This window comes from Amphimedon queenslandica, unplaced genomic scaffold, assembly GCF_000090795.2.
Source record: "Amphimedon queenslandica unplaced genomic scaffold, v1.1 AMPQUscaffold_13428, whole genome shotgun sequence".
Classification (NCBI taxonomy): domain Eukaryota; kingdom Metazoa; phylum Porifera; class Demospongiae; order Haplosclerida; family Niphatidae; genus Amphimedon; species Amphimedon queenslandica.
Genome location: NW_003546336.1, coordinates 193,777 through 215,860, shown reverse-complemented (window position 1 = coordinate 215,860; position 22,084 = coordinate 193,777). Strand labels below are relative to the sequence as shown.

The window sequence follows — 22,084 nt, the reverse complement described above, 5'->3', positions numbered from 1 at the left end:
CAAAAATGATAGGGCGTGTCTATTGTCTAACCACGTGACTACACGTGGGCTAGTTAGCTGACCAACTTATTTGCCAGCATTATGAATTGTAGTGTAATGTCCAGAAATAACCAGCCCAGACCACCCCACTGTACTACTGGAACACTACATTGAAGACTGCAAATAGCATCATTCATTGAAGTCTTTCATTAGTAAACAAAAACTGAAATCAAAAACCTATATATTATTATTATAAATGGTATACAATGATTAGTACACACAGTAATTAACTGAAAAGGAATAAAAAGTACATTCATGTATTCATTATTGATTATTAAAAATGTTTGTTCAAAAATTTTATTGTTAAAGACAGTCATCAAAATAATTAGGATCCTTTCCCACATGATCCATCCAGTGATACTGCAGTTGGAGCCACTGACTAGCATCCTCTCTGCCTTTCTCTAGCTCTGGGTTTCTGTTTGACATCATTTTAGTATAAGTACGTGCCAATGCTTCATCAGTATCAGATTCAGAGTCATCTTCAATACCTAAAGACACCTAATGAAAATAAACTATTATTAATTATCTTTATCAATAATAATCATTGTTAGATCTAGGAGACCAATCTACATGCAACTAAAATCAGAGACTTCAGGACACTTAGGCTACACTATGAGAGATGAAAGCTGAAAAAGGGAGGGAGGTTTTAGGAGACCTAGACCAAATATGGGAGACCAAAAGTCTCCTAAACTCCCTCTAGATCATAAAAAGCAACAGGAGAAATAAAACAGACCAAAGATCGAACAGACACAAAGACAAGAGAGAGAGAGGAAGATGGAATAATAATAATTACTATTCAATTAATAATTATTAATATTATTTTACACTTACAGTTTCATTAAAGTGTTTGTATTGTTCAGTTGAAGTGAGTCTCTCCTCATCCTCAGTATCCATTGAGGCCTGTCTTGGCCATGGACCATCTTGACTCAATAGCTGTGACTGCATGTTATGAATAGCAAATAATTCTATTAATAATAATAATAATTAATAATGAGGGACTGTGATTAGTTGTACACATACGGTATTGTTTATTATGAGCAGTTGACTCTCTGGGTTGATTTATAGTTGGGATATTCTCCAGAGGCTATTAATAATAATAATAATAATAAACATTTAGTAGTAATTTAGTACATACAGCTTGACGTCTGTTTTCCTCTACAATTGGTTTAACATGTTTCTTGAGCCACTTTAAGATACACATTTCAGCAACCTAAGAATAATCATAATAAATTTACATGTAGCATAAGGACATCAATGTAGCAGGAAATTTAGGGTGGATTCGGAGCCATTTTTCAGTAAAAAAGTATAGCCTACAGTACATGGTATTTTTTTATTGGCATATCTTTAAAATGGCTACAATTCAAAAACTTTCAATCAAAATCAGCTTAAACTTTTTACACAGAATGTACATAATGTGTGATCATCCCTAAATTAACTGGTTATTGTACATGTACATTTATATACATTGTAGATGTGTGTATTACGTGACTTACGTCAATTTGTATTGTGGTCTCCAGTTCTTGTCTTGTGACTAATTCATGAGACTCAAGTCTTGAATGAATGACCTCACAGCGATACGCCAGCATCCTAATTATTAATATCAGTTAATTAACTATCATTAATTAATAGTTATACTTTAAGACGTCTTGAAATGAAATGATGACGTCATCCTCGGGTGTGGCCTTTTTGACGGACTGAGAGACTTCACGACGAAGCTCCTCCTCCATTTCCCATAGCAACAGTGAGTCCTCCGTCAGGTTATAAGGGTAGCGTCCCTAGCAACGAGTGTTAAAGGATATACTAGTATTAATTAATGGTTACTATGACTTGACTGTCATCTCCGATATTGTAAGTGTAATAATCTTGAACTTCAAGGGATCTCAGTAACAACTTAATCCTGCTCAATTTAACATGACCCTGCAAAATAATTAATAATAATAATAATAATAAATATCATAGCAAAAAAACAATTAAAAAATCATTTAAAGAGCAAATGAAAGAGTGCAAGAAGAACAAATGTGTGTTACAGAAACAGGGAGATAAAACAATTGGAAGGAGCATGCAAGACAATGAATTACTGGTCAAACTTATTACAAATAATAACAATAATGTTAATAATAATAATAGTAATTAATACTTTAGCTTGTGGGTCAAAATGCCGCCATTTCTTTTTAAAGTCCTTGATGACAGCTAGGCTGAGATTAGTATCATCATCGTTATAAAATATTGAGAAATTCTCAAGTAACACAGCTATGGGATACAATTGTTAATAATGATTAATAATTATTAATAAACTTACCAATGAATACATTTAATAATATAAAAGGTACAATGACAATGAATGATCCAAAGTATACTACTGCTGTGAATATTGACAAAAACTTGGAATCATCACTCATACCATAAGGCTCCTTCAACTGTGGAATAATGATAATAATAATAATAACAATAATAATAAGTTATTTCATGTACATTGTATATAGAGAAAGAGCAGAGACAAAAAATAGAATAAATATTAGAGAATTAATGTACGTGAAATAACATAACCTACTTTATTTTATTTTATATTTTTACATTTTGTTTATAACAATAATAATAATAATAATAATAATAATAACAACAACAACAACAACAAAACATCAGGTCAAAGTCCCTATTCATTATTCTTTGGTCACCTTGCATCAAAATTGGAAAAATTGAGAATTTACCATTATTTTTATAATTTTTCCTAATACATTATACACATTACGGTGCATGTACTTGTGTCATGTAAAACTTTGAGCTGCATGTAATTCTGATGAAACTTGAATTTTTTTACAAATTTTTAAAAGTCACTCAAAAACTGGGCTAAATCCCTGTACTATTTCACAGGCCAGATTTTGCCAAAATTGAAAAGGTGACAATTTGCCATTTTATAATTTTTCCTGATACATGTACATGCATTTATGTCATGTAGAAAATTTGAGCTGATTCCAACCAAAATTGGATTTCTTATGAATTTTGAAAGTTACTCAAAAATCGGATCAAAGTTTCCTGTACTATAGTACAGGGTCACGAGTCAGATTTTGTCAAAATTGAAAAGGTGATAATTTGTCGTTTTTATGATTTTTTCCAAAAGATATACTTGCACTTGTGGTGTGTAGAAAGTTTGAGCTGAGTCCAATCAAAATTGAATATTTGTAATTTTTTAAAATTTAAGCAAAAATCGGCCTGTACAAATACAGTATATTGTACAAAGTACAGGGTCATGGGCAAGATTTCCCTAAAATTGAAAAGGTGAGAAGTTGCCTTTTCATGCATTATCTGAAGTATTTATACATCATTCTAATTGAGACAGATTATTATTGGAGGATATAGCAGCATATACCAGTACATGTACATGTACATTATAGTATCATACATGTACATGTACGTACATTAAAGTATGGTACATGTACATGTACATCATTATTGCTTACAGCAACGTCCCACAGTATTTGATACCAATCCTCTCCAGTCAGACACCTTGTTATAGCTGTCAAACTCTGTCCTGTACCAGCAAAACTAATCCAACTATTATTAAATAAATAAATAAATAAACACTGTATTGTGTGTTTATCATTTATTACGTGTAGCTGAGCATTTCTCCTTTCCTCAAGTCACCAAAGAGAATGATACCAACACAACAATAACATATTATTAATATCCCTAATATCTGTGTCAGTGGTATGGTACGGAGAATAGTAGTGACTACTGTTATTAAGAGGTTCAACATTGCAGACTATAAGAAATAAGAAAATAATAATAATACTGTACAAGATGATATATTGGCGAGGAATTAATATTGGCAATTGGTGGTTCTATGAAGGAATCGCCAATATAAAATCAGCCAATTTACTTCCACAGGCAAATTCGCCAAATATTACTCCCACCAATAAATCATCTTGTGCAGTAATAATAATACAGTGACTTACATATTTTAATAAAATGGCGATAAATTTCAATACAGCAATGGCGAGTGCAATGTAGGACAGCTACAAATAAATAAATAAATAAATAATGAACCAGAACTACTTACTGTCACATCTTTAATGAAACCAGTGAAGTACACAGTGACAAATATATAATAAATGATTGTAGCTCCGACCAAAAATAAGTCAAATAAATTACGCCAACTACGAAAGTATGTTGGGCCGAATGCCAGCAATTTAATAACAACCTATTAATAATTATAAAATAATAATGATTAAAAAAAATAATAATAATGATAATAAAATAATAATAATAATCACTGTTAGATCTAGAGGGAGTTTTGGAGACTTTTGATCTCTCTGCTTTTTTGGCTCTGAAGCCTGCAATGATAAATAGCTGTATCTATTAACATAATGGACATTGCAGAAACATCTTTCATATTTAGCCTACATGTATATTGTAGGTGTCCTCAGTCTTTCATTTTTATTTAAATTGGTTTTCCAAAATTACTTCTAGATCTAACAATGTACGTATACATGATAATGATACTCATACCTCAAAAATTGCATAAAAATTAAAAACAAGATTAAGACCAACCAGTGTACTAACATAGTCTGATCCATTCCACTAAAACAAAATAAAACAATAATCATAATAATATACTGTATAGCACAAAATTTTCATTAGCTGTAAATTTCGGGGATATCGCAATTCATTGAAGATTTACAAAAATCAAATCAATTTATCACCACATAATTAAGATGGCAGACAGTAGTATCATTTACAAAATTAAATCAAAAATTTCCAAAATTTATAGCCCTCAAAAATTTTGCGCAATACAGTGCGTAATGTACATGTACATGTACCATATAGCGGGATATTTAGGAGGGAATTGAATTTGGTGAATTTGGAATTAATAATCATTTTCGAAAATAAAAATCCGTCATTTTGAGCATTTATACACACGCTCAATGGCACGTGGCCACAAATTCGCCAAATTAAAATTCGCCAATCACCAAAAATTTAGCAATTCACCAAATTTTTAGTCTCTCCAAAATTTCCCGCTATACGGTACATTTACATGTACATGTATATTACATGTGCACTGCACTACATGTACATGTACTTACCGGTAGTACTAGTGTTAGTGCTGCCAGTATGGTGAATACTGAAGGTATTATCCTGTAATGACTGTGAGACACGAAATTATACAATCTCAATCTTAACATGTTCTCCCCTATTAATAAGTGGGTGTGGTCAATATCAATGAATAATTAATGAGTTCACTTGGTTCATGAGGCAGTTTGTAAGGTCTTTGTAGAGAAATCCTTTGCATTAGTTCAATCCACCTGTTCTGATCCACTGAGAGTAGGAACCTGTGTCCAGGCTTGTGCTCATTGAAATTATTGACAACTACTCCCAGGAACAACTGCAGCCCCAAGTTAACGGCCAGGAATATGTATATGTGGATATAGAAACTCATGTACTGTAGGGGAGAGAATTAATATTATTATTATTATCATTATTATTATTATTATTATTACCCAGCCTGATCTTTCATTTTTGTCTTGAAATAAATTATTCACTTCAGTCCATCCCTCTAGAGTCAATAGTTCAAACAATGTTATTAGTGTGGTCAGTACATTATTGAATGGATAATCACGAGAATAAGGGAACCTGCACAAACACAGTATACATTATAATTACAAGTGCATTATTATAAATACATGTACATTTTAGATGTACAGTGGTTCCTCTATATAATAGACACTTATGGGCAAGAAAGTGTCTCTGTTATACAGGGGTGTCCTTTATGTGGATGTTATTTTATACAGTAAGGATTGTAATTGGTACACTAAGTGCTGTCCATTAAATGGAGGTGTATGCTATAGAGAGTGTCCATTAAGAGAGACAACATGTATACTGTACATGTACATGTACATGTGTAGATACATGTACATGTATGTATCGTAAATCATTAAATAAAAGCCGGGTGCAAATAAACCCCAGGTTAGCAATAAAATGGAAGTATAAATACGCAAATTTAGCCTACAAATATAACAGATGCCTTGTAAATACTTGGTTAATCATCCTGAAATCACTTGCGTGAGGTCCCGAGTTCGATCCCTCTGTTGCCTTAAGTTTTATTTTCTTCTTTCACTTTTTCGTAGTCCAAATGTCATTTTAGGAAATAGATGCCCGGGCTTTTATTTGAGGATTTACGATACATATATATACCAGTACATGTACATGTGTACAACCTACCAGACTCTTGGTACTAGTATTGAGTTTGTTCCAGTAACATTTGGTAACTGTAGGAATTCTCTTGATCTCCTCACTGATATGTAGAACTCACCAACACAACTAGATCTAGTCTTCATTACTGGGTCATTGCAATAGGCCAATGGATTCTCATCAGTACCAGCAAACAACTATTAATAATAATAATAATAAATAATAATAATAATAATAACAGTTTAAATTATACTACAAATAATACATTACATTGTATGTGTGTATGCTGTACATGTACATACATGTACATCAAAAATGTAATAAAAATGGAGAATTCTTTCTCTCCTAGTCCCAAAGACTTCAGCCCAATTTTTGTAAACTTTAAAAATTCATATAAAATTAAATTTTACTCAGAGTCAGCTCAAACTTTCTACACAACATAAGTACATGTATAATGCATCAAAAATGTAATAAAAATGGAGAATCTCTCCTAATCAATTTTGCTGAAATTGGGTCAACAACTCTGCACTATCATAGTACAGGGACTATGGCCTGATTTTTAGCAACTTTAAAAATTCATAAAAATACAATCAGCTCAAACTCTCAAAGCACACGTACATGTACATGTACATCAGAAAATCTAATATTAACATAATACCGTAGGTTAGGATATATTCGCGACTGCAATTATTCGCGGTCATTAAAAAATTTCAATTAAAAACCATGGAAACCGAGGTGTTATTTTAATTGAAAACTGCGTGATAGTGAAGAAAAGCACCTTGCTGCAGTGTTCTTGAGCTGTTGTTCTTCTTGTGTCGCTAAGCCTTGGGCTCTTTGGAGCTGCTTTACCGGTTCTTTTCAGGACTAGTGCCTCGCCGTATTTTGGGACTCTCCACCCATTCTAGTTAGTGTTTATTGACTTGGGCGTGGTCTATTATCACCAGCACACGGACCAGCAACAATTTGCAGCAAAGAGGCTGAAAGAGCTCTGAAGTAGCGTCCATACAAGAAGTTAACAGATAGAGAAGGACTCGCTATTGGTGAATGGCTCCACTATAGCTGCTAAAGAACAGATGAATAGCTGAACACTGAACACGTGGTCTAAATTGTCATAGCAATGCTCTAACAGTTTCCATGGTTTTTAATTGAATTTTTATGACTGCGAATAATTGCAGCCGTGAATATATCCCGACCTACGGTATTAGAGGGTTACCTGTACTCCAAGACTAGCGACCATGAACATAAATCCAAACATTATGACAGCTGCTATGAGTAGGTTCTTCCAACCCTCCAGTATCTCCCTAATGACTGCCCTCAGTGACCTGAAGAGTGATACAATATGAAGAGGCCTCAGTGCTCTTATTCCCATCATTACTGATACCCAAGTGCTGAGATCTGTGTAGCTATTGAACTGTATTGTAGCATCAGAGTTCATGTACTCGGTGCCCCATACTGGCACTAGTACTAATAATAATAGACTGTCCTGCAATATAGAGAGAATACATGATTTAGTATTGTACATGTACATACATGTACATGTACATGTATGTATACACATGTACATGTACATGTGCAATGTACATGTACATCAGGGTTTCCCTAATGATTTTGGCATAGGATTTTGGCATACAGTGCTCATACAAGGTAAGGCAGCAAGTGGATTGTCAAGTTGCTTGGTATTTAGCCAAACACCAGGAGTATTTTGACAAAAGTCACAAGGAGAAAATTCTCTATTTTTGTAACTTTTTCAGATACATATACATGTTCTTACGTTGTGTATTAACTTTTTTTAGCTGAATCTGATCAAGTTTGAATTTTTAACTTGCTCAAAAATCAGGCCAAACTCACACCATTGTCAAAAATGGCTACAAGAGAATTCTCCATTTTAATGAATTTTTTCTGATACAAATACATGCCTTATGCTGTGTATCAACTTTGAGCTGATTCCAATCAAATATGAATTTTTTATGAATTATTAAAAATGCCATGTACAGCTTGTTGGCTCAACCCTGAGTGCATGTACATGTACATGTATAGTGGGCGTGTACATGTACATTACATGTATACTTACAATAAGGAATATCCAGTCCAATATGTCCCATATACTGCCTATTGCTGGATGAGGATTAATAAATAAACCTTTAGATAATACTCTACACACCAGCCATGAGAACATTACCAGTACATATATACACTCCATTGGCTATAGAAATACAAACAATATCCAATAATATTCAATAATATCCAATTATATCACAATAATATCCAACAATATCCAATAATATCCAATAATACGCATGCACATGTACTCAAGTTACACTGACCAGTATGTAATTGTAGTATTCTTTGACCATTAGGAAGTGAATTGACTCAGAGAATTGTACAGCAACAGTGGCCCACAGTACAATGAACATTACCCATGTGGAGTAAGGCATCTGACTCAACACTAACCTACAGTGTACATGTAACAATGAGCAATAGAATTATTATTAAAATAAATATATTGCATGTAACAAAAAACTAAAGAGAGTTAAATTTGGGAAATTGAATCGGCTTGTTTTGATAGCCATTCACCAAATTAAATATCAGCCATTTTGAACCATTATGCACATACCGTATATCGGGTACATTTCAATGCATGAAAAGTGGTGGAAATATTAAGTTCAATGATGGAATAATTTGGAAGCCTTTTATATTCCGAAAATATTTTACTTGCTATTATTTCCATCAACCACCTGACCTGGTAAGTCAATCGAAGCATTTGCTGACTTCTCCACTTCTGAATCAACCTTAGCAACACTTCTAACTGGCAAAGAAGGCTCTTTATGGCCTTCGAGTTAGAAGCCATGAAGCCATGGAAAGTTATGAAGCCACGTGTTCATATTAATTGCACAATACCACATATCTTCTATTTCTTTTTATCTGCATATTTTAAAATTTCATAATATTTATTTTCGCAATGGATTGCTTTTTCCGAAATTATTAATGCATTGAAATATACCCAATATACGGTACATGTATGCTCAATGCCAATGGCACATGGCCACAAATTCATCAAATTAAAACCAGCAGCCAAATAAACAAAATTTAGCAATTTGCCAAAATTTAATAATAATAATAACAATTTGTCTTACCTCATCCCAAAACTGATCCTTGACTTAAACAAATCCCAGAGACTCCTCCCCTCCAATAACTCATACTTAGGAGTACTAACAACAACAATAAACAACAAACAAACAATAAAAACAGTAAACAATAAACAACAAACAATAAACAATAACAATAAACAACAAACAATAAGGACAACATAAGCTTACATTGCTTGTGCAGTCAGTATTAAGGTAACAATAAACAATAAACAACAAACAATAAACAATAAACAATAAACAACAAACAATAAACAATAAACAATAAACAACAAACAATAAGGACAACATAAGCTTACATTGCTTGTGCAGTCAGTATTAAGGTGCATATTCTTCTCAGCTTGTGTTCTGGTGACATACAGAATAATGCCATATCAAAGAACCTGTGCCTCTCACTGTACACATCATACTCACTCCTCCTACTGATGAGAGAATAATAATAATAATAACAATAATAATAATAATAATTCATTTGTACAGGGGCTCCCCTTTTTGTCTATTTTGTGTCTTTTTATTTTTGTCGCCATTTGTTCATAATAACAACAATAATAATAATACTATAATCACACTTAGATCTTTATGTAGAGGGAATTTAAGAGACTTTTGGTCTCTCGTATTTAGCCTAGGTGTTCTTACATGTAAGTCTCTCAAAATTTACATGTACATCTAGATTTAACAATGACAATAAAGGCCTTTTCACAATGACACTTTCCTCCTTCCTCTTGGATAAGTAAGCCTAGGGAGGATGAGTAACTGGAGGAGGAATAAGTAACAGAATATGAGGAATGGGTAATGTGATAATGTAGGAACTGATGGAGTAGGGATGTGTATTAAGTGATATTAAGTTTGTTTGTGATAGTTCCCTCTTTCCTCTTGTATAGTGCGTGATTGTGTAGAGGAATAAGTAACAGAATATGAGGAATGGGTAATGTGATAACAGGAACTGAGGAGGTAAAGGGAGATACTTCATGAATCAGGTACTGCATGGAAACTGATACTACACTATCTTATATAAAGGAAAGAATACCAACCAATCATTTACTGCAGAGATCCTCTCCGTCTCTCTTGTTTCTTCTCTCTTGGTAATATGAAGATGAATACTATCATCATTCTTTCTTTGTTACTCAAAGCAGCAGTGTCTATAGACAAAATACCTGATGCTGATGACAAGTTACATATATATGCACTGCCAGTGGGCCAGGGAGACTGCACTGTAATACAGTGTCCTAAAGCTACTGGTGGTCCTAAGAAAGGAATTGTCACTATTATTGATGCTGGATCCTCTACAAAAAAAGAGGCATCAATGAGAAAGGTATTATGAAGTTTCTTGGTGGTACTAGGCTTAATTTTGCAGTCATCACTCACTCTGATTCAGACCACCACAATTATATGAGTCATGTATTAAACTTCTATAAACAGGATGTCATTGTCTATCATCCTTGTAGTTGGCAGAGTTATAATATTATTGGCAATAAGTTTGGACACCCAAAACAAGTACATTCCTGTTATAGTATTGCTAATTGTAAAAATCAAGTCCCAGAGCTGAACCTATGCCCTCATGATGATAGCATCAAACTATCCTTTGTTGCATCTGCCATTGGAGGGTGTAAGGACAATAAAGCTCACAATAAAGATTCACTAATTGCCAAGATAACTTATGCTGGTATCTCTACACTAATCACTGGTGACTTTGAAGCTAGCCCAAATGCTATAAAGGAATTTCTAAGCACAGCAAGAAGTGATCTTTATTCTGACATTTACAAACTCAGTCATCATGGTGCTTATAATGGTATAGCTAATCAGGAACAGTTTTTAGATGCTATTAAAGCAAAGTATGTCTTCTCAAGCAGTGGATTTAAGTACAAGCATCCAAGATGTGAAATATTTGAGTATTATAAGACAGCACTACCTAATGACCATCGTATAACTGAGCATTTCTATACTTGCTTCAATAAAAATAATAAATTTATGACTGAAAATACAAAGAAGGCAATATATGTGACCCATTTATACAGGCCTGTTGGTTTTCAAAAGTGGGTCAAGTCATATTATCTGATAAAGTTTAGTATTAGTCGCATTGGTAATTTTAAATTTGGTCACGTTGATGTTGATTTTACATGGATTTCTGATGAACATAACTAATAATTAATTGATCATTATTGGTAGCATTTTTATTATTTGCATTTTAAGTTTAAAAACTCAGTTAATATTTCTTTTCTTTCCATTGCAAAGAGAATTTCGTTTTTTCTTTTATCTAATAACTGGTCAATTTGGTGCAATGGGTGAAGTGGGATGCTGTGACAGTTCCTATTTATACATATGCACATCATGCAGTCTATAAACATATTGAAATGATACTAATAAAATTTAATGGACCAGCCCTGTAATGAAGAAAAAGCAATATATTAAAATATCAAGGAGACAAGGCAACTTTATGGTTATAACTTATAATACACATGTAGATTATAAAGTTGTTTGTCTTATTGCCTTTCCTTCATGTGTTTGTTATTTATATCAGCTTAGGTTTCAATTTCAATGTTACCATAATGCTATAATGGAAGCTAGTATGATGTACATTTATATTATTGTGTTTGTGCAATGCTAACTTTAAGAAAACAATTAAGAGAGACGCCAACTCACATCAATTTCTTATACAAAGACGAAAATATTATGAACTCTTTATGCACAGATCCTCTCCTTTAGCTCTCTAAAAAACTCCTATCCTTCTTCTCTACAGTGGTGATATGAAAATGAATGCTATCATCATTCTTTCTTTGTTACTCAAAGCAGCAGTGTCTATAGACCCAATACCTGATGCTGATAACCAGTTACATATATATGCACTGCCAGTGGGCCAGGGAGACTGCACTGTAATACAGTGTCCTAAAGCTAAAGGTGATCCTGTTAAAGGAGTGGTCAGTATCATTGATGCTGGTGCTAGTAACCGTAGGGGCATTGATGGACAAGGAGTCATTACTTTCTTGCTGGGACTAAACTCAACTTTGCAGTCATTACTCATTCTCACAGAGACCACTTCAGCTATATGAAGACAATATTAGACTATTATGGGACCTCACACTATAAGGAATATGGGACACTGAAGAAATTCACCGTCTATCATTCTTGTGATTGGTCCAGGTATCCTGTTAACAGTCAGTATGCTGATCCGAATAAAGTACTTGAGTGTGCTGGTATTAAGGATTGCAAGAAAAGTATAAACATATGCTCTTCTGACAAACCCGTCTCACTCTCTTTTGTTGCTTCTGCTGTTGGAGGTTGTACTGGTAATTCTAACAGTGACTCTATCATTTCCAAAATAACTTATGCTGGTTGATCCACACTAATCACTGGAGACTTTGAACTGACTACAAACGATATGACAGCGTTTCTTAAAAAAGCCGGACCTGATCTTAAGTCGCAAATCTACCGGCTCAGTCATCATGGTGCCCTCCATGCTAACCCAGAAAATTTTCTATCTTTTATTAAAGCAGAATACGTGTTCTCAAGCAGTGGATATAGGTACGGGCATCCGAGATGTGAAATATATGATTATTATAAGAATCGTTTGCCCAATATTTTACCTTCTCATCCTTACACTTGCTTTAATGTTGTTTCTGGTAAGTATGTGCCACTGAATATAAACATAAAGAAGCCAATGCTTGTGACCAGTTTATTCAGAGAGAAGTCTCCTGGCCAATGGGTCAAGTCTTATTATATAGTGGAGTTTAGTATCAGTGGCTGTGGTCATGTTGATGTGAAGTTCACTCATATTGGTGATGAATGAAAGATTATTGTAATTAATTCATTATCATAATCAAGTACAGTTTCTAGTTTTTGTATTAGTTTAGTTTTAGTATCATAATTACATGTAGCATAACTATCATCATTTTTATCATTAGGTTGTATTTTTATTGAAAAATAAATTTGCCACTTTAATTTTTTCCTGATACATATACATGCACATGTACCCATCTACTTGTGCTGCGTAGCAAGTTTGAGCTGATTCTGATCAAAATTGATTTTTTTACAAATTTTTAAAGTTACCGTATTCAAAAATTGAGCCTCGGAGAGAATTCTCCATTTTTATAATTTTCTCTGATACAAATGGTCAGTATTGCCAGGGTATTAATGCTGGTGCTAGCAACAGCAGGGGTATTGATGGAAAAGGATTGTAAACTTTCTTGTTGTAGTCATCACTCATTCTCATAAAAATCACATTGACTATTGATGATACTATACGTACTGGGAGATGGAAAGAGTGACAACAGGAGCTAGCAAAGTGAAGGGCGATACCTTGATCATGTATCAGGCACTGTACACATGTACATGTACATGTAGTTGTACTGTACACAATACTACACATACAGTACATGTACACGTACATGATGTACATGTATATAAAGGAAAGAATATCAACCAATATCACTGCAAGGTCTTCTCTTGTTTCTTAATATAAAGATGAATGCTACCATTGTTCTTTTGTTGTTACTCTAACTAGCAGTATCAATGCAACACATAAATATTGCAGATGACCAGTTACATACATGTACATGTACATTGTATACTAAACCTTAGGGACTAGGGAGTACATGCATGTACATGTACATGTACATGTACATAAATGTGCTACATCTTGAGAAGTGGATGATAACTATCTCAAAATCAAATTGATACCATTATACACTCTTACCATTATTGGGTGAAGTCTGATGCTTTGCTCTATTTACAACACAAAAATTTCGAGGGCGATAAATTTCGTGGATTTTGCAAATCTTTAAAAATTTGAAAAAAATCCCGCAAAAATCAATTTATTACATTACAAAATGGCAGACAAAAATTAAATCCACAAAATAGATTTTTAGGCAAATTCGCAAAATTTACAGCCTTAAAAACTTTTGCACTATACAGTATGTACATGCACATGTAAAAGTACATGTAGACTTCTTACTTGTTATTATTGTTGATTCGGTTGTTCTGTTTCTTGTTGTCCCCAAACAGATCAGGTAACTGGTATCTTCTCTCACTACTGGAGACATCATTAGCTTCTACTCGTCTACGCCAGAACTTTACAAACCTAACAAACAAAAACAACAACAACAACAATAATAATAATACATGTACGTGTAATAATTATATAAAGGTCGGCATTAGCTTATTGTAGTTTAATTTTGCAAATTTGTGACCATTTGCCATAGCAAATGGTCATCACTTTGCTTGCTTAGGCTCGCCCCTTCAATGTTTTACATTCGTCTAGTAATAATATCATTACTTTAATAGTGAGTCTATGGTCTGATATTTCTTCTCAATAGTGTGTGTATAACTAGCATAATCATCTTCATCAAGATTACTAACCAAGGAATACTGTCTGACCTACATAATGAAAATTAATTCGACCACACCCACTAATGAATATTAATTAACCCACACCCACTAATAAATATTAATTAAACCACACCCACTAATGAATATTAATTACTTGAGTCCTTCCATTGTTAGTCTCTCTAACAGAGGGGATGGGTGGAGTGTCGTCATGGAAACCAGGATCAGGCACAATGACATTTTGACTAGCCGACTCAAAAAACCGTCGAACATCAACCTCACTAGTAAACAACAAACAATGAATAGACAATAAGCAACAATAGTCTGTATAACAACAACAAACAATAAACAACAACAGTCTGTATACATGTACATGTACATTATAACAGAGGTGTGTGTGCACGTATTATTACTCTAAATTAGGATCAGGTAATCCTTTACCAGGAGGACGTAACCTTTTGGGTTGATTATTCAACCTAACAATAATAATAATAATAATAATAATAATGATAATGATAATAACAATAATCATAAATAATAATAATAATAATAATAAAGAGACTAATAAATAAATACAATGTAAATTACTTCTTAAAAATCCTCAAGTGAAAAGGAACAGTATTTGACTTGTCTTCTTTTCTTTTGATGTCCTACAAGCCAACCAATACATTAGATACATGCATACATGTACATGTAAATGTGAATGTTCAAATAAAAGTCCGGGCGTTTATTTCTTTCCAGGACAAAAAAATTGGGTAAAATAAAAAAAGAAAAAGTAAAACTGGGATTGGAACCCGGAACTCCATATTCAATGCACTCAGCTTAACAAGTTAGGCCATTTGGGACACTGTAAAGATTATGGTACTTATATTGAGTATAGGACACATTATGCGTATCTATACTTAGAGATTGTTAGTACCAGGCATTTATTCAAGCCCGGCCTTTATTTGAACATTTATGGTACATGTATTATTAATTAAAAACTCACTTCTAGTTTTGACTGTTTCTCTTCCTCCGAATATTCCAAATTATCCAAAATGACTGCACCAAAAAAGTTAAGAAATATCTAACACATAAATAAATAATAAATAAATAAATAATGATAAAGAAGGTTTGGTTTACATACAAGAGATGAGAAAAGGTGAATGATGATAAAGTATAGATTAGAAATGATCCACCGGAATTTGATACCACACATCAGCTCACTAGTAATATCAGTCCATGCTTCATTCATTACCAGTTGGAACGTTGAACTTAAACCCTACACCAATATAACATGTACAAACATGTAATACCAGTAATGTACATGTACATGTACTGTATACACTGTATAGGACACAGTCACTGTACAGTGCGTTACTACATGTACATGCATGTATGTACAGTGCATGCACATACAAAATGTACATGTACAGTGTATGCATGTACAAGTACATGTACACGCATATATGTACACACTATAACGTATACACAAATACATGTACTTAACTACATGTACATGTATAATTAAGAAAAACAGTACAGTGTATCATCATGTACTCTTGAGTGTACATGTACATTGTACATGTACATACATGTACATTTATATTATATTTCTACCATGCCACCTTGCGATTGACCAATCAGATTGCATTATTGGAGGTCAATTATTTTTCATATTAACCTAGCTCGTAAAAATATAAACCTATCTCGTTAAATAATTAATTGATTGGCAGTTTGGTACTCTACGCTTATGCTCTTATAGTCCATTTGTCAAGTTTGGTTGATTCTTTACTGGCCTAGCCTGTTAGATATGTTGTATGTATGTCAACTGTGGTCTTATTATCAGCAGCTGGTAGTTGTTTTTCAAGTGTCATGGTAGAAGTTGGTTATACACCTCGGTATCGGTTTCTATGGTATTTATTAACCTCGCGACTGCGTCGCTCGGTTAATAAATACCATAGAAACCTCTATCTCGGTGTATAACCTATACTTATCTGTCAATTTGTATCTCAGTCACACTTATATGTATGCTACATGTACATGTACATGTATATATTATTATTATTATTAGTTGTGCTATTATAAATAAAAAAAACATTTACATACATATGTACATGTACTGTATGTGTGTTAAGTGTTAACTAACAGCAATGAAGTTAGAGTAATGCTCTGTTCCCACGTTAGGACACTCAGTATCCTTATAAGTGAATATCTGACAATTAACAATTGATATGAAGACTATCATAGCAGCAGTCACAGCAATGAGTATCGGTATACGAGCGTTCCCTAGCAACTTATTGAAGAAGTCCTTCAAATACCGTGAGACTCTTATCAAACGAGGGAACCTCAAGGACTAAAGGAATAGAAGGAGGGAGTGACAGACTGACAGTATGAATGGACATAATACAGTAGATTGTAATACTGCAGATTGAAAATTTTCATATACATGTACATCTAAAAAGGCATGTACAAAAATTTGTGTGAATAATTTCAATGTAATTTTATTTCCGCTGTTTTGTATTTTTGTAATACACGTACATGAACATGTACATATGTATCTAAAATTCTAAATTAAGTGTGACACATGTACATGTACATGTAACTGTGGCAAAGAAGGCAACAGTTTATTGTTAAGCCTGGCATCTACAGCACCACTCTTATTAATGGCAGATTCATTGAAATTCATTCTTATACATGCATGTATGCACATGTACATGTATGTTATAAAAATAGTTTAACTATTAAAATTTCACTGTTACCCATTACAGAAAAAGTATTTTAAACAGAAAAAATTTCCCAATCAACAGTAAGTATTGAGCACATACACACATGTACATGTACATGTACACTTACTTGAAATAAAATGAGACCGTTTGAAGGATACAGTGGATCATATGTGTATCTGCTAGGAATGGAGGCCACTAATCCTCCAATGGATAGTATTATCAGACAAATGTAATATGGCCTCTTGAAGAATAGCTTATACTGTCCGTGGTAAAGATAGAATAGGAACAATATGATCACTTCAAGGAGGAATGCTAGACTGACAGTCACCTGTAAAGGAAGGAACAGTATTATAATTATAACACAATACCATATACAATGTGCATTGTACATATACAAATGTAATGTACATGTACATGTACGTGTACATGTAGTTCCAATTTTAATGGTCTAAAATTTTCTTAATTTTAATAATCACAAAAAACTACCAGTCACCATTGTAGCAGCTGCATGTACTGGTTAATTTACAAAAATTTATTCACAAATATCCAAAAATTTTAAACTACAAAATATGAGGCAATACAGTATACTGTATACAGCTTTAATCCGGCTCAGTTTTATTTAGCAATTGGCAATATTGAAGTGAAATCATCAATACTAAAAAACCATTAATGTGCATGCTTAGTAATGTACATGTACATGCATACAATGTGTACGTGTACATGTACACAAAAATCATTAAATTAAAAATCGCGAACTACAATTTTAAAGCAAAATATCAAATAAAGTGCTACACTGTAATACCTGCCATATCTGTAGTGCCAGCCTCCATTGTTCTTTATTACTTTGAGAATATTCGGCTGTTTTTAAACTGGTGACTATGGCATCAGCAAATACCAGGAAGAGAAAGAATTTCTCCATAATGATCAGCTTCTTTCCATATTTAACAATAAAATCCTTTGGACTGTTTGTATCTGTTGACTTTAAACGTAACACTGAGGAGCCACTATCTAGTGACAGGACCTGGTGATTAATTAATTGATTAATTAATTCTTTATACAACAATAGCATACCACAGAAGGTCTTGTTTTTGTTTGTTTCATGTTAATTTGTTGTTGTGATTGTGTATTACTCCTCAGGTCAGCAAATGATTCAATGATCACCACCAGAAATATACTTTGCTACAATAAAGAGAAAGACACATACATGTAAATACATGTGCATGTACATGTATACATGCATTCACAAACATGTATGTGTACATGTATTACAATTTACAAACATGCATGTACATGTGCATGTACATGTACATGTACAATGTATTTCGAAATTTTATATGATTTTAATTTTACTAAATTAGAAATTTGCAAAATTTAATCATTCATATTGTACATGTACATGCTACATGTACATGTACATGTATAATTGTACATTCAATACTACATGACGCAGCCTTAAAGCAAGTAAAAATTAGATCAAACACAAATTCCTAAGGCATAAACTTTCAAATACACAGTAATATATACTTATACATGTACAATGTACATGTACATGTATTGTACCTGTAGTATGATGACAAGGAATAATATCAATAAAGTGTAGTAAATGGCGACTATGACAAAGTCCCTAGCATCAAAAGCAGCTAACATCATGAAACTCCACAACTCAAGAGTAGAGGCTTCATACACAGCATACAGACCATCAACTAATAAGAATAACAACAACAACAATAATAATAACAACAAAGACAACAACAATAATAATAATAATACCATATAGGGGTTTTATTGTGTTGGTATAAAACTTTGCAAATTCGTCCCGATTTGCTATTAATTGGTATAAATTTTCGCAAATTGTACCTTTTGCAGTCATTTTCCTAGTGTGTCACACCTCTTTTGTAAAAATTCAATTTCACAAATTTAATGAAAACGTGAAATTAGCAAAATTAAGAGTGGATAATTATTTAGGGAGAGTGTCCAACATGCCTATAATCTGTGATACAACAGCACGTATGCTTAAATCCGTTTTTTAAAAGTATACAGAGTTAATCTCAGAAATCTTTAAATTTATGGGTGTGGTTGATAAAATGGTGCTTGAAGCATGCAGGCAACTTTAAGACTTATATCTCCAGTCTGAGGATCATGCAGTGCGAGAAACAAGCAGGAGCAGACAGGAATATGTTCTTCTAATGCTTGGCTGTTTCTTATTTTCAGCGTTCTGACTTGGAATCAATATAAGGACGCAAGAATGGCTAGTTGGTGCTAATCACCATGCTATCATTGCTATGTAAACATACGCACTGTTGTATCACAGGATATAGGTGTGTTAGACACTCTCCCTAAATAATTATCCACTCTTGGCAAAATTTATTTCCAGTGAATACATGAACACTGTATAACCCTCATATGGTAATAATAATAATTGATCATGTGTGCTTACGTATTGTTCTAAATTGTCCGTAATACACAAATGTCCTGTAGTTAATGAATATTGGCTCATTGGAGTCAGGATTAGGTGAGAATCTCTCGCAAGTTATCAGATAGTCAGAATCATTATTACACAGTTCCTGTCCCGAAGGATTATTGATATCACAATGTCTGATAGGAATAGCTGGTACACTACTGCAAGTATCAAAATAATAATAGATTAATTAAAATAGATAAAATTTAGTTAAAAATATAGATAAATAAATGTAGATTACCATATAGCGCAAAATTTTCAAGGGCTGCAAAGTTTGCAAATTTGCCTAAATCTTTTTTGCCAATTTTATTTTTGCAAATTTATGCCTTCTGCCATCTTGTACTGTAAAAATTGATTTTTGTGGAATTAATTTTCGCAAATCTTCAAAGAATTATGAAATTTGTGAAATTTACAGCCCTCAAAAAATTTTGTGATATACTGTACTTCAAAATAGATTAATGAATTAGATTAATTAATGAACTAACTTGTTGTAGACACATATGTAGTCCAGTCCTCCAATTATGTGGACTCCCAAAAGTGCAAAAATAAAAACAAAGATGAAGTAAAACAATGTCACCATACAGAGCTGCTTCCACCTACAAAGTACAACACATACAATAAATAATAATAACTGTTAATAATGAATAACTGTTAATAATCAAATAACAGTCATAATAATAGTAATTAATAACTTACTTAATGATAGTTGACACTTTTTGTAATACTGATGACTCAACATTTGATGGTATGAAGAGTTTAATTGATGAGGTGACTGAGAGGAAAGCACGTGGTAACATAGCAATGTACCAATACCAGGATATATCAATGTATATGGATCTATAGACCTATTGATAATAATAATAATAATAACAATAATAATAAATGATAATAATAATAATAATATTAATACTAATAACTTAATGTGTTAATTACCCCAATTCCAACTGAATACCACAAAGAGATGGACACTCCCACTAAAGTTAACAAACGAATCAATTCAGTGTAATTGAAGTGACTCTCATTAGTCTCCTCATCCTATTAATAGTAACAATGACATCATTTATATTGTTACTATTTATAGCCACAATGTATTTATAGTAGCAATAACATCATATCGTAACCGTTACTATTTATAGTCACTCACAATTTTAACGTGTCTGTATATAAAGTACCGTCCCCTAACAATCAAATGAAAGGTACATAATAAGGAGAGTATCATATCCAGTACTGATATAACTATGAACTGTATTCTCAGTTTATTAAAGTTATTGCTATCAGACACATCATAAAATGGTAGGGACAGTAGCAATAGGATCAGATTAGCGAGAGAGAGTACGCGGAAGCACTGTCTTGCTTTATTGTCTTCAGTCAGCCAGAGCCACCAGGTGTACATAAACACAGTCTCATACTCATCAACTTCTTTACGAGTATCACCTAGAGACATTGATTATAATTAATTATGTCAGTTCCATCCGTTCAGCAAAACTTTCAATGTTTTTGCCATGCAAAAACAAAAATTAATTAAACTCATAAAATTACAAAAAAACACATACATGTACATGTAATAGATAGACGAAATAAACCCTCACAGTTGGATTCCCCCAAATATAACAATAGTTTGGCACAAAAACATGATTAAAATTAATAAATATATATTTTTGTTCTTATTTACATGTGTACATGTACGACATGTACACATACATGTATTTAGGGCGGCAATAGAACGTACTTCTACAGTACATTATCATTTTTAACCACACACTACACTGTACTGTATCAATAAATACATGTACTACATTACATGAAGTACATAGTATGTGTAGTATCAATGAGCCTCTATAGTCTATTACCAGTATAGTAGTATTCTGATCCGCTCCCAGATACAGAGTACACTGATGGTTTAGGTTGAAATGAAACTGACCCGCGGCTCATCTTCTCATTGGAACGACGAGAAACACCAGCAGATACCTGGACACTGTCATCCAAACGAGCCGCCATTTTAAAATGGAATATTTTAATAATCAGTAATTCCTACTAACTAACCATTAATAAAAATTAATTATTATTATTGTAACTCAGTCTTTTGCACACCAAAATTATGTAGTGATTTTCCTTAAACTTGCATGATAGGTAAGCAGAAATGTGTCATGCACATGCTCTGTTGTGGTCAGAAATTAAATAGATGCACCTACTTAATACCAAGAGTACATAATATAATAATGCCTTTG

At 33.0% G+C, this 22,084-nt stretch overlaps 1 protein-coding gene across 1 annotated transcript; it reads right to left on the bottom strand.

Moving 5' to 3' along the window:
* Positions 1 to 171: 171 nt before the first annotated feature.
* On the bottom strand, positions 172 to 21,854 carry LOC105312603 (sodium leak channel non-selective protein). Its single transcript, XM_019995902.1, has 41 exons — positions 21,707 to 21,854; positions 21,001 to 21,290; positions 20,790 to 20,891; positions 20,553 to 20,701; positions 20,342 to 20,452; positions 19,836 to 20,017; positions 18,959 to 19,101; positions 18,470 to 18,577; positions 18,201 to 18,419; positions 17,526 to 17,726; positions 16,819 to 17,025; positions 15,817 to 15,951; positions 15,679 to 15,756; positions 15,279 to 15,340; positions 15,104 to 15,166; positions 14,848 to 14,971; positions 14,641 to 14,741; positions 14,320 to 14,445; positions 9,671 to 9,793; positions 9,360 to 9,434; positions 8,550 to 8,676; positions 8,297 to 8,428; positions 7,439 to 7,708; positions 6,256 to 6,422; positions 5,535 to 5,667; positions 5,278 to 5,476; positions 5,121 to 5,227; positions 4,546 to 4,617; positions 4,097 to 4,237; positions 3,993 to 4,052; positions 3,648 to 3,799; positions 3,498 to 3,591; positions 2,339 to 2,456; positions 2,177 to 2,289; positions 1,861 to 1,956; positions 1,675 to 1,814; positions 1,533 to 1,626; positions 1,175 to 1,249; positions 1,060 to 1,123; positions 871 to 1,004; positions 172 to 537 (listed from the first exon to the last, which is right to left on the bottom strand). Exons 1-41 carry the CDS (start codon positions 21,852 to 21,854, stop codon positions 343 to 345), a joined length of 5,430 nt encoding a protein of 1,809 aa, XP_019851461.1. The 3' UTR covers positions 172 to 342.
* Positions 21,855 to 22,084: the final 230 nt, after the last annotated feature.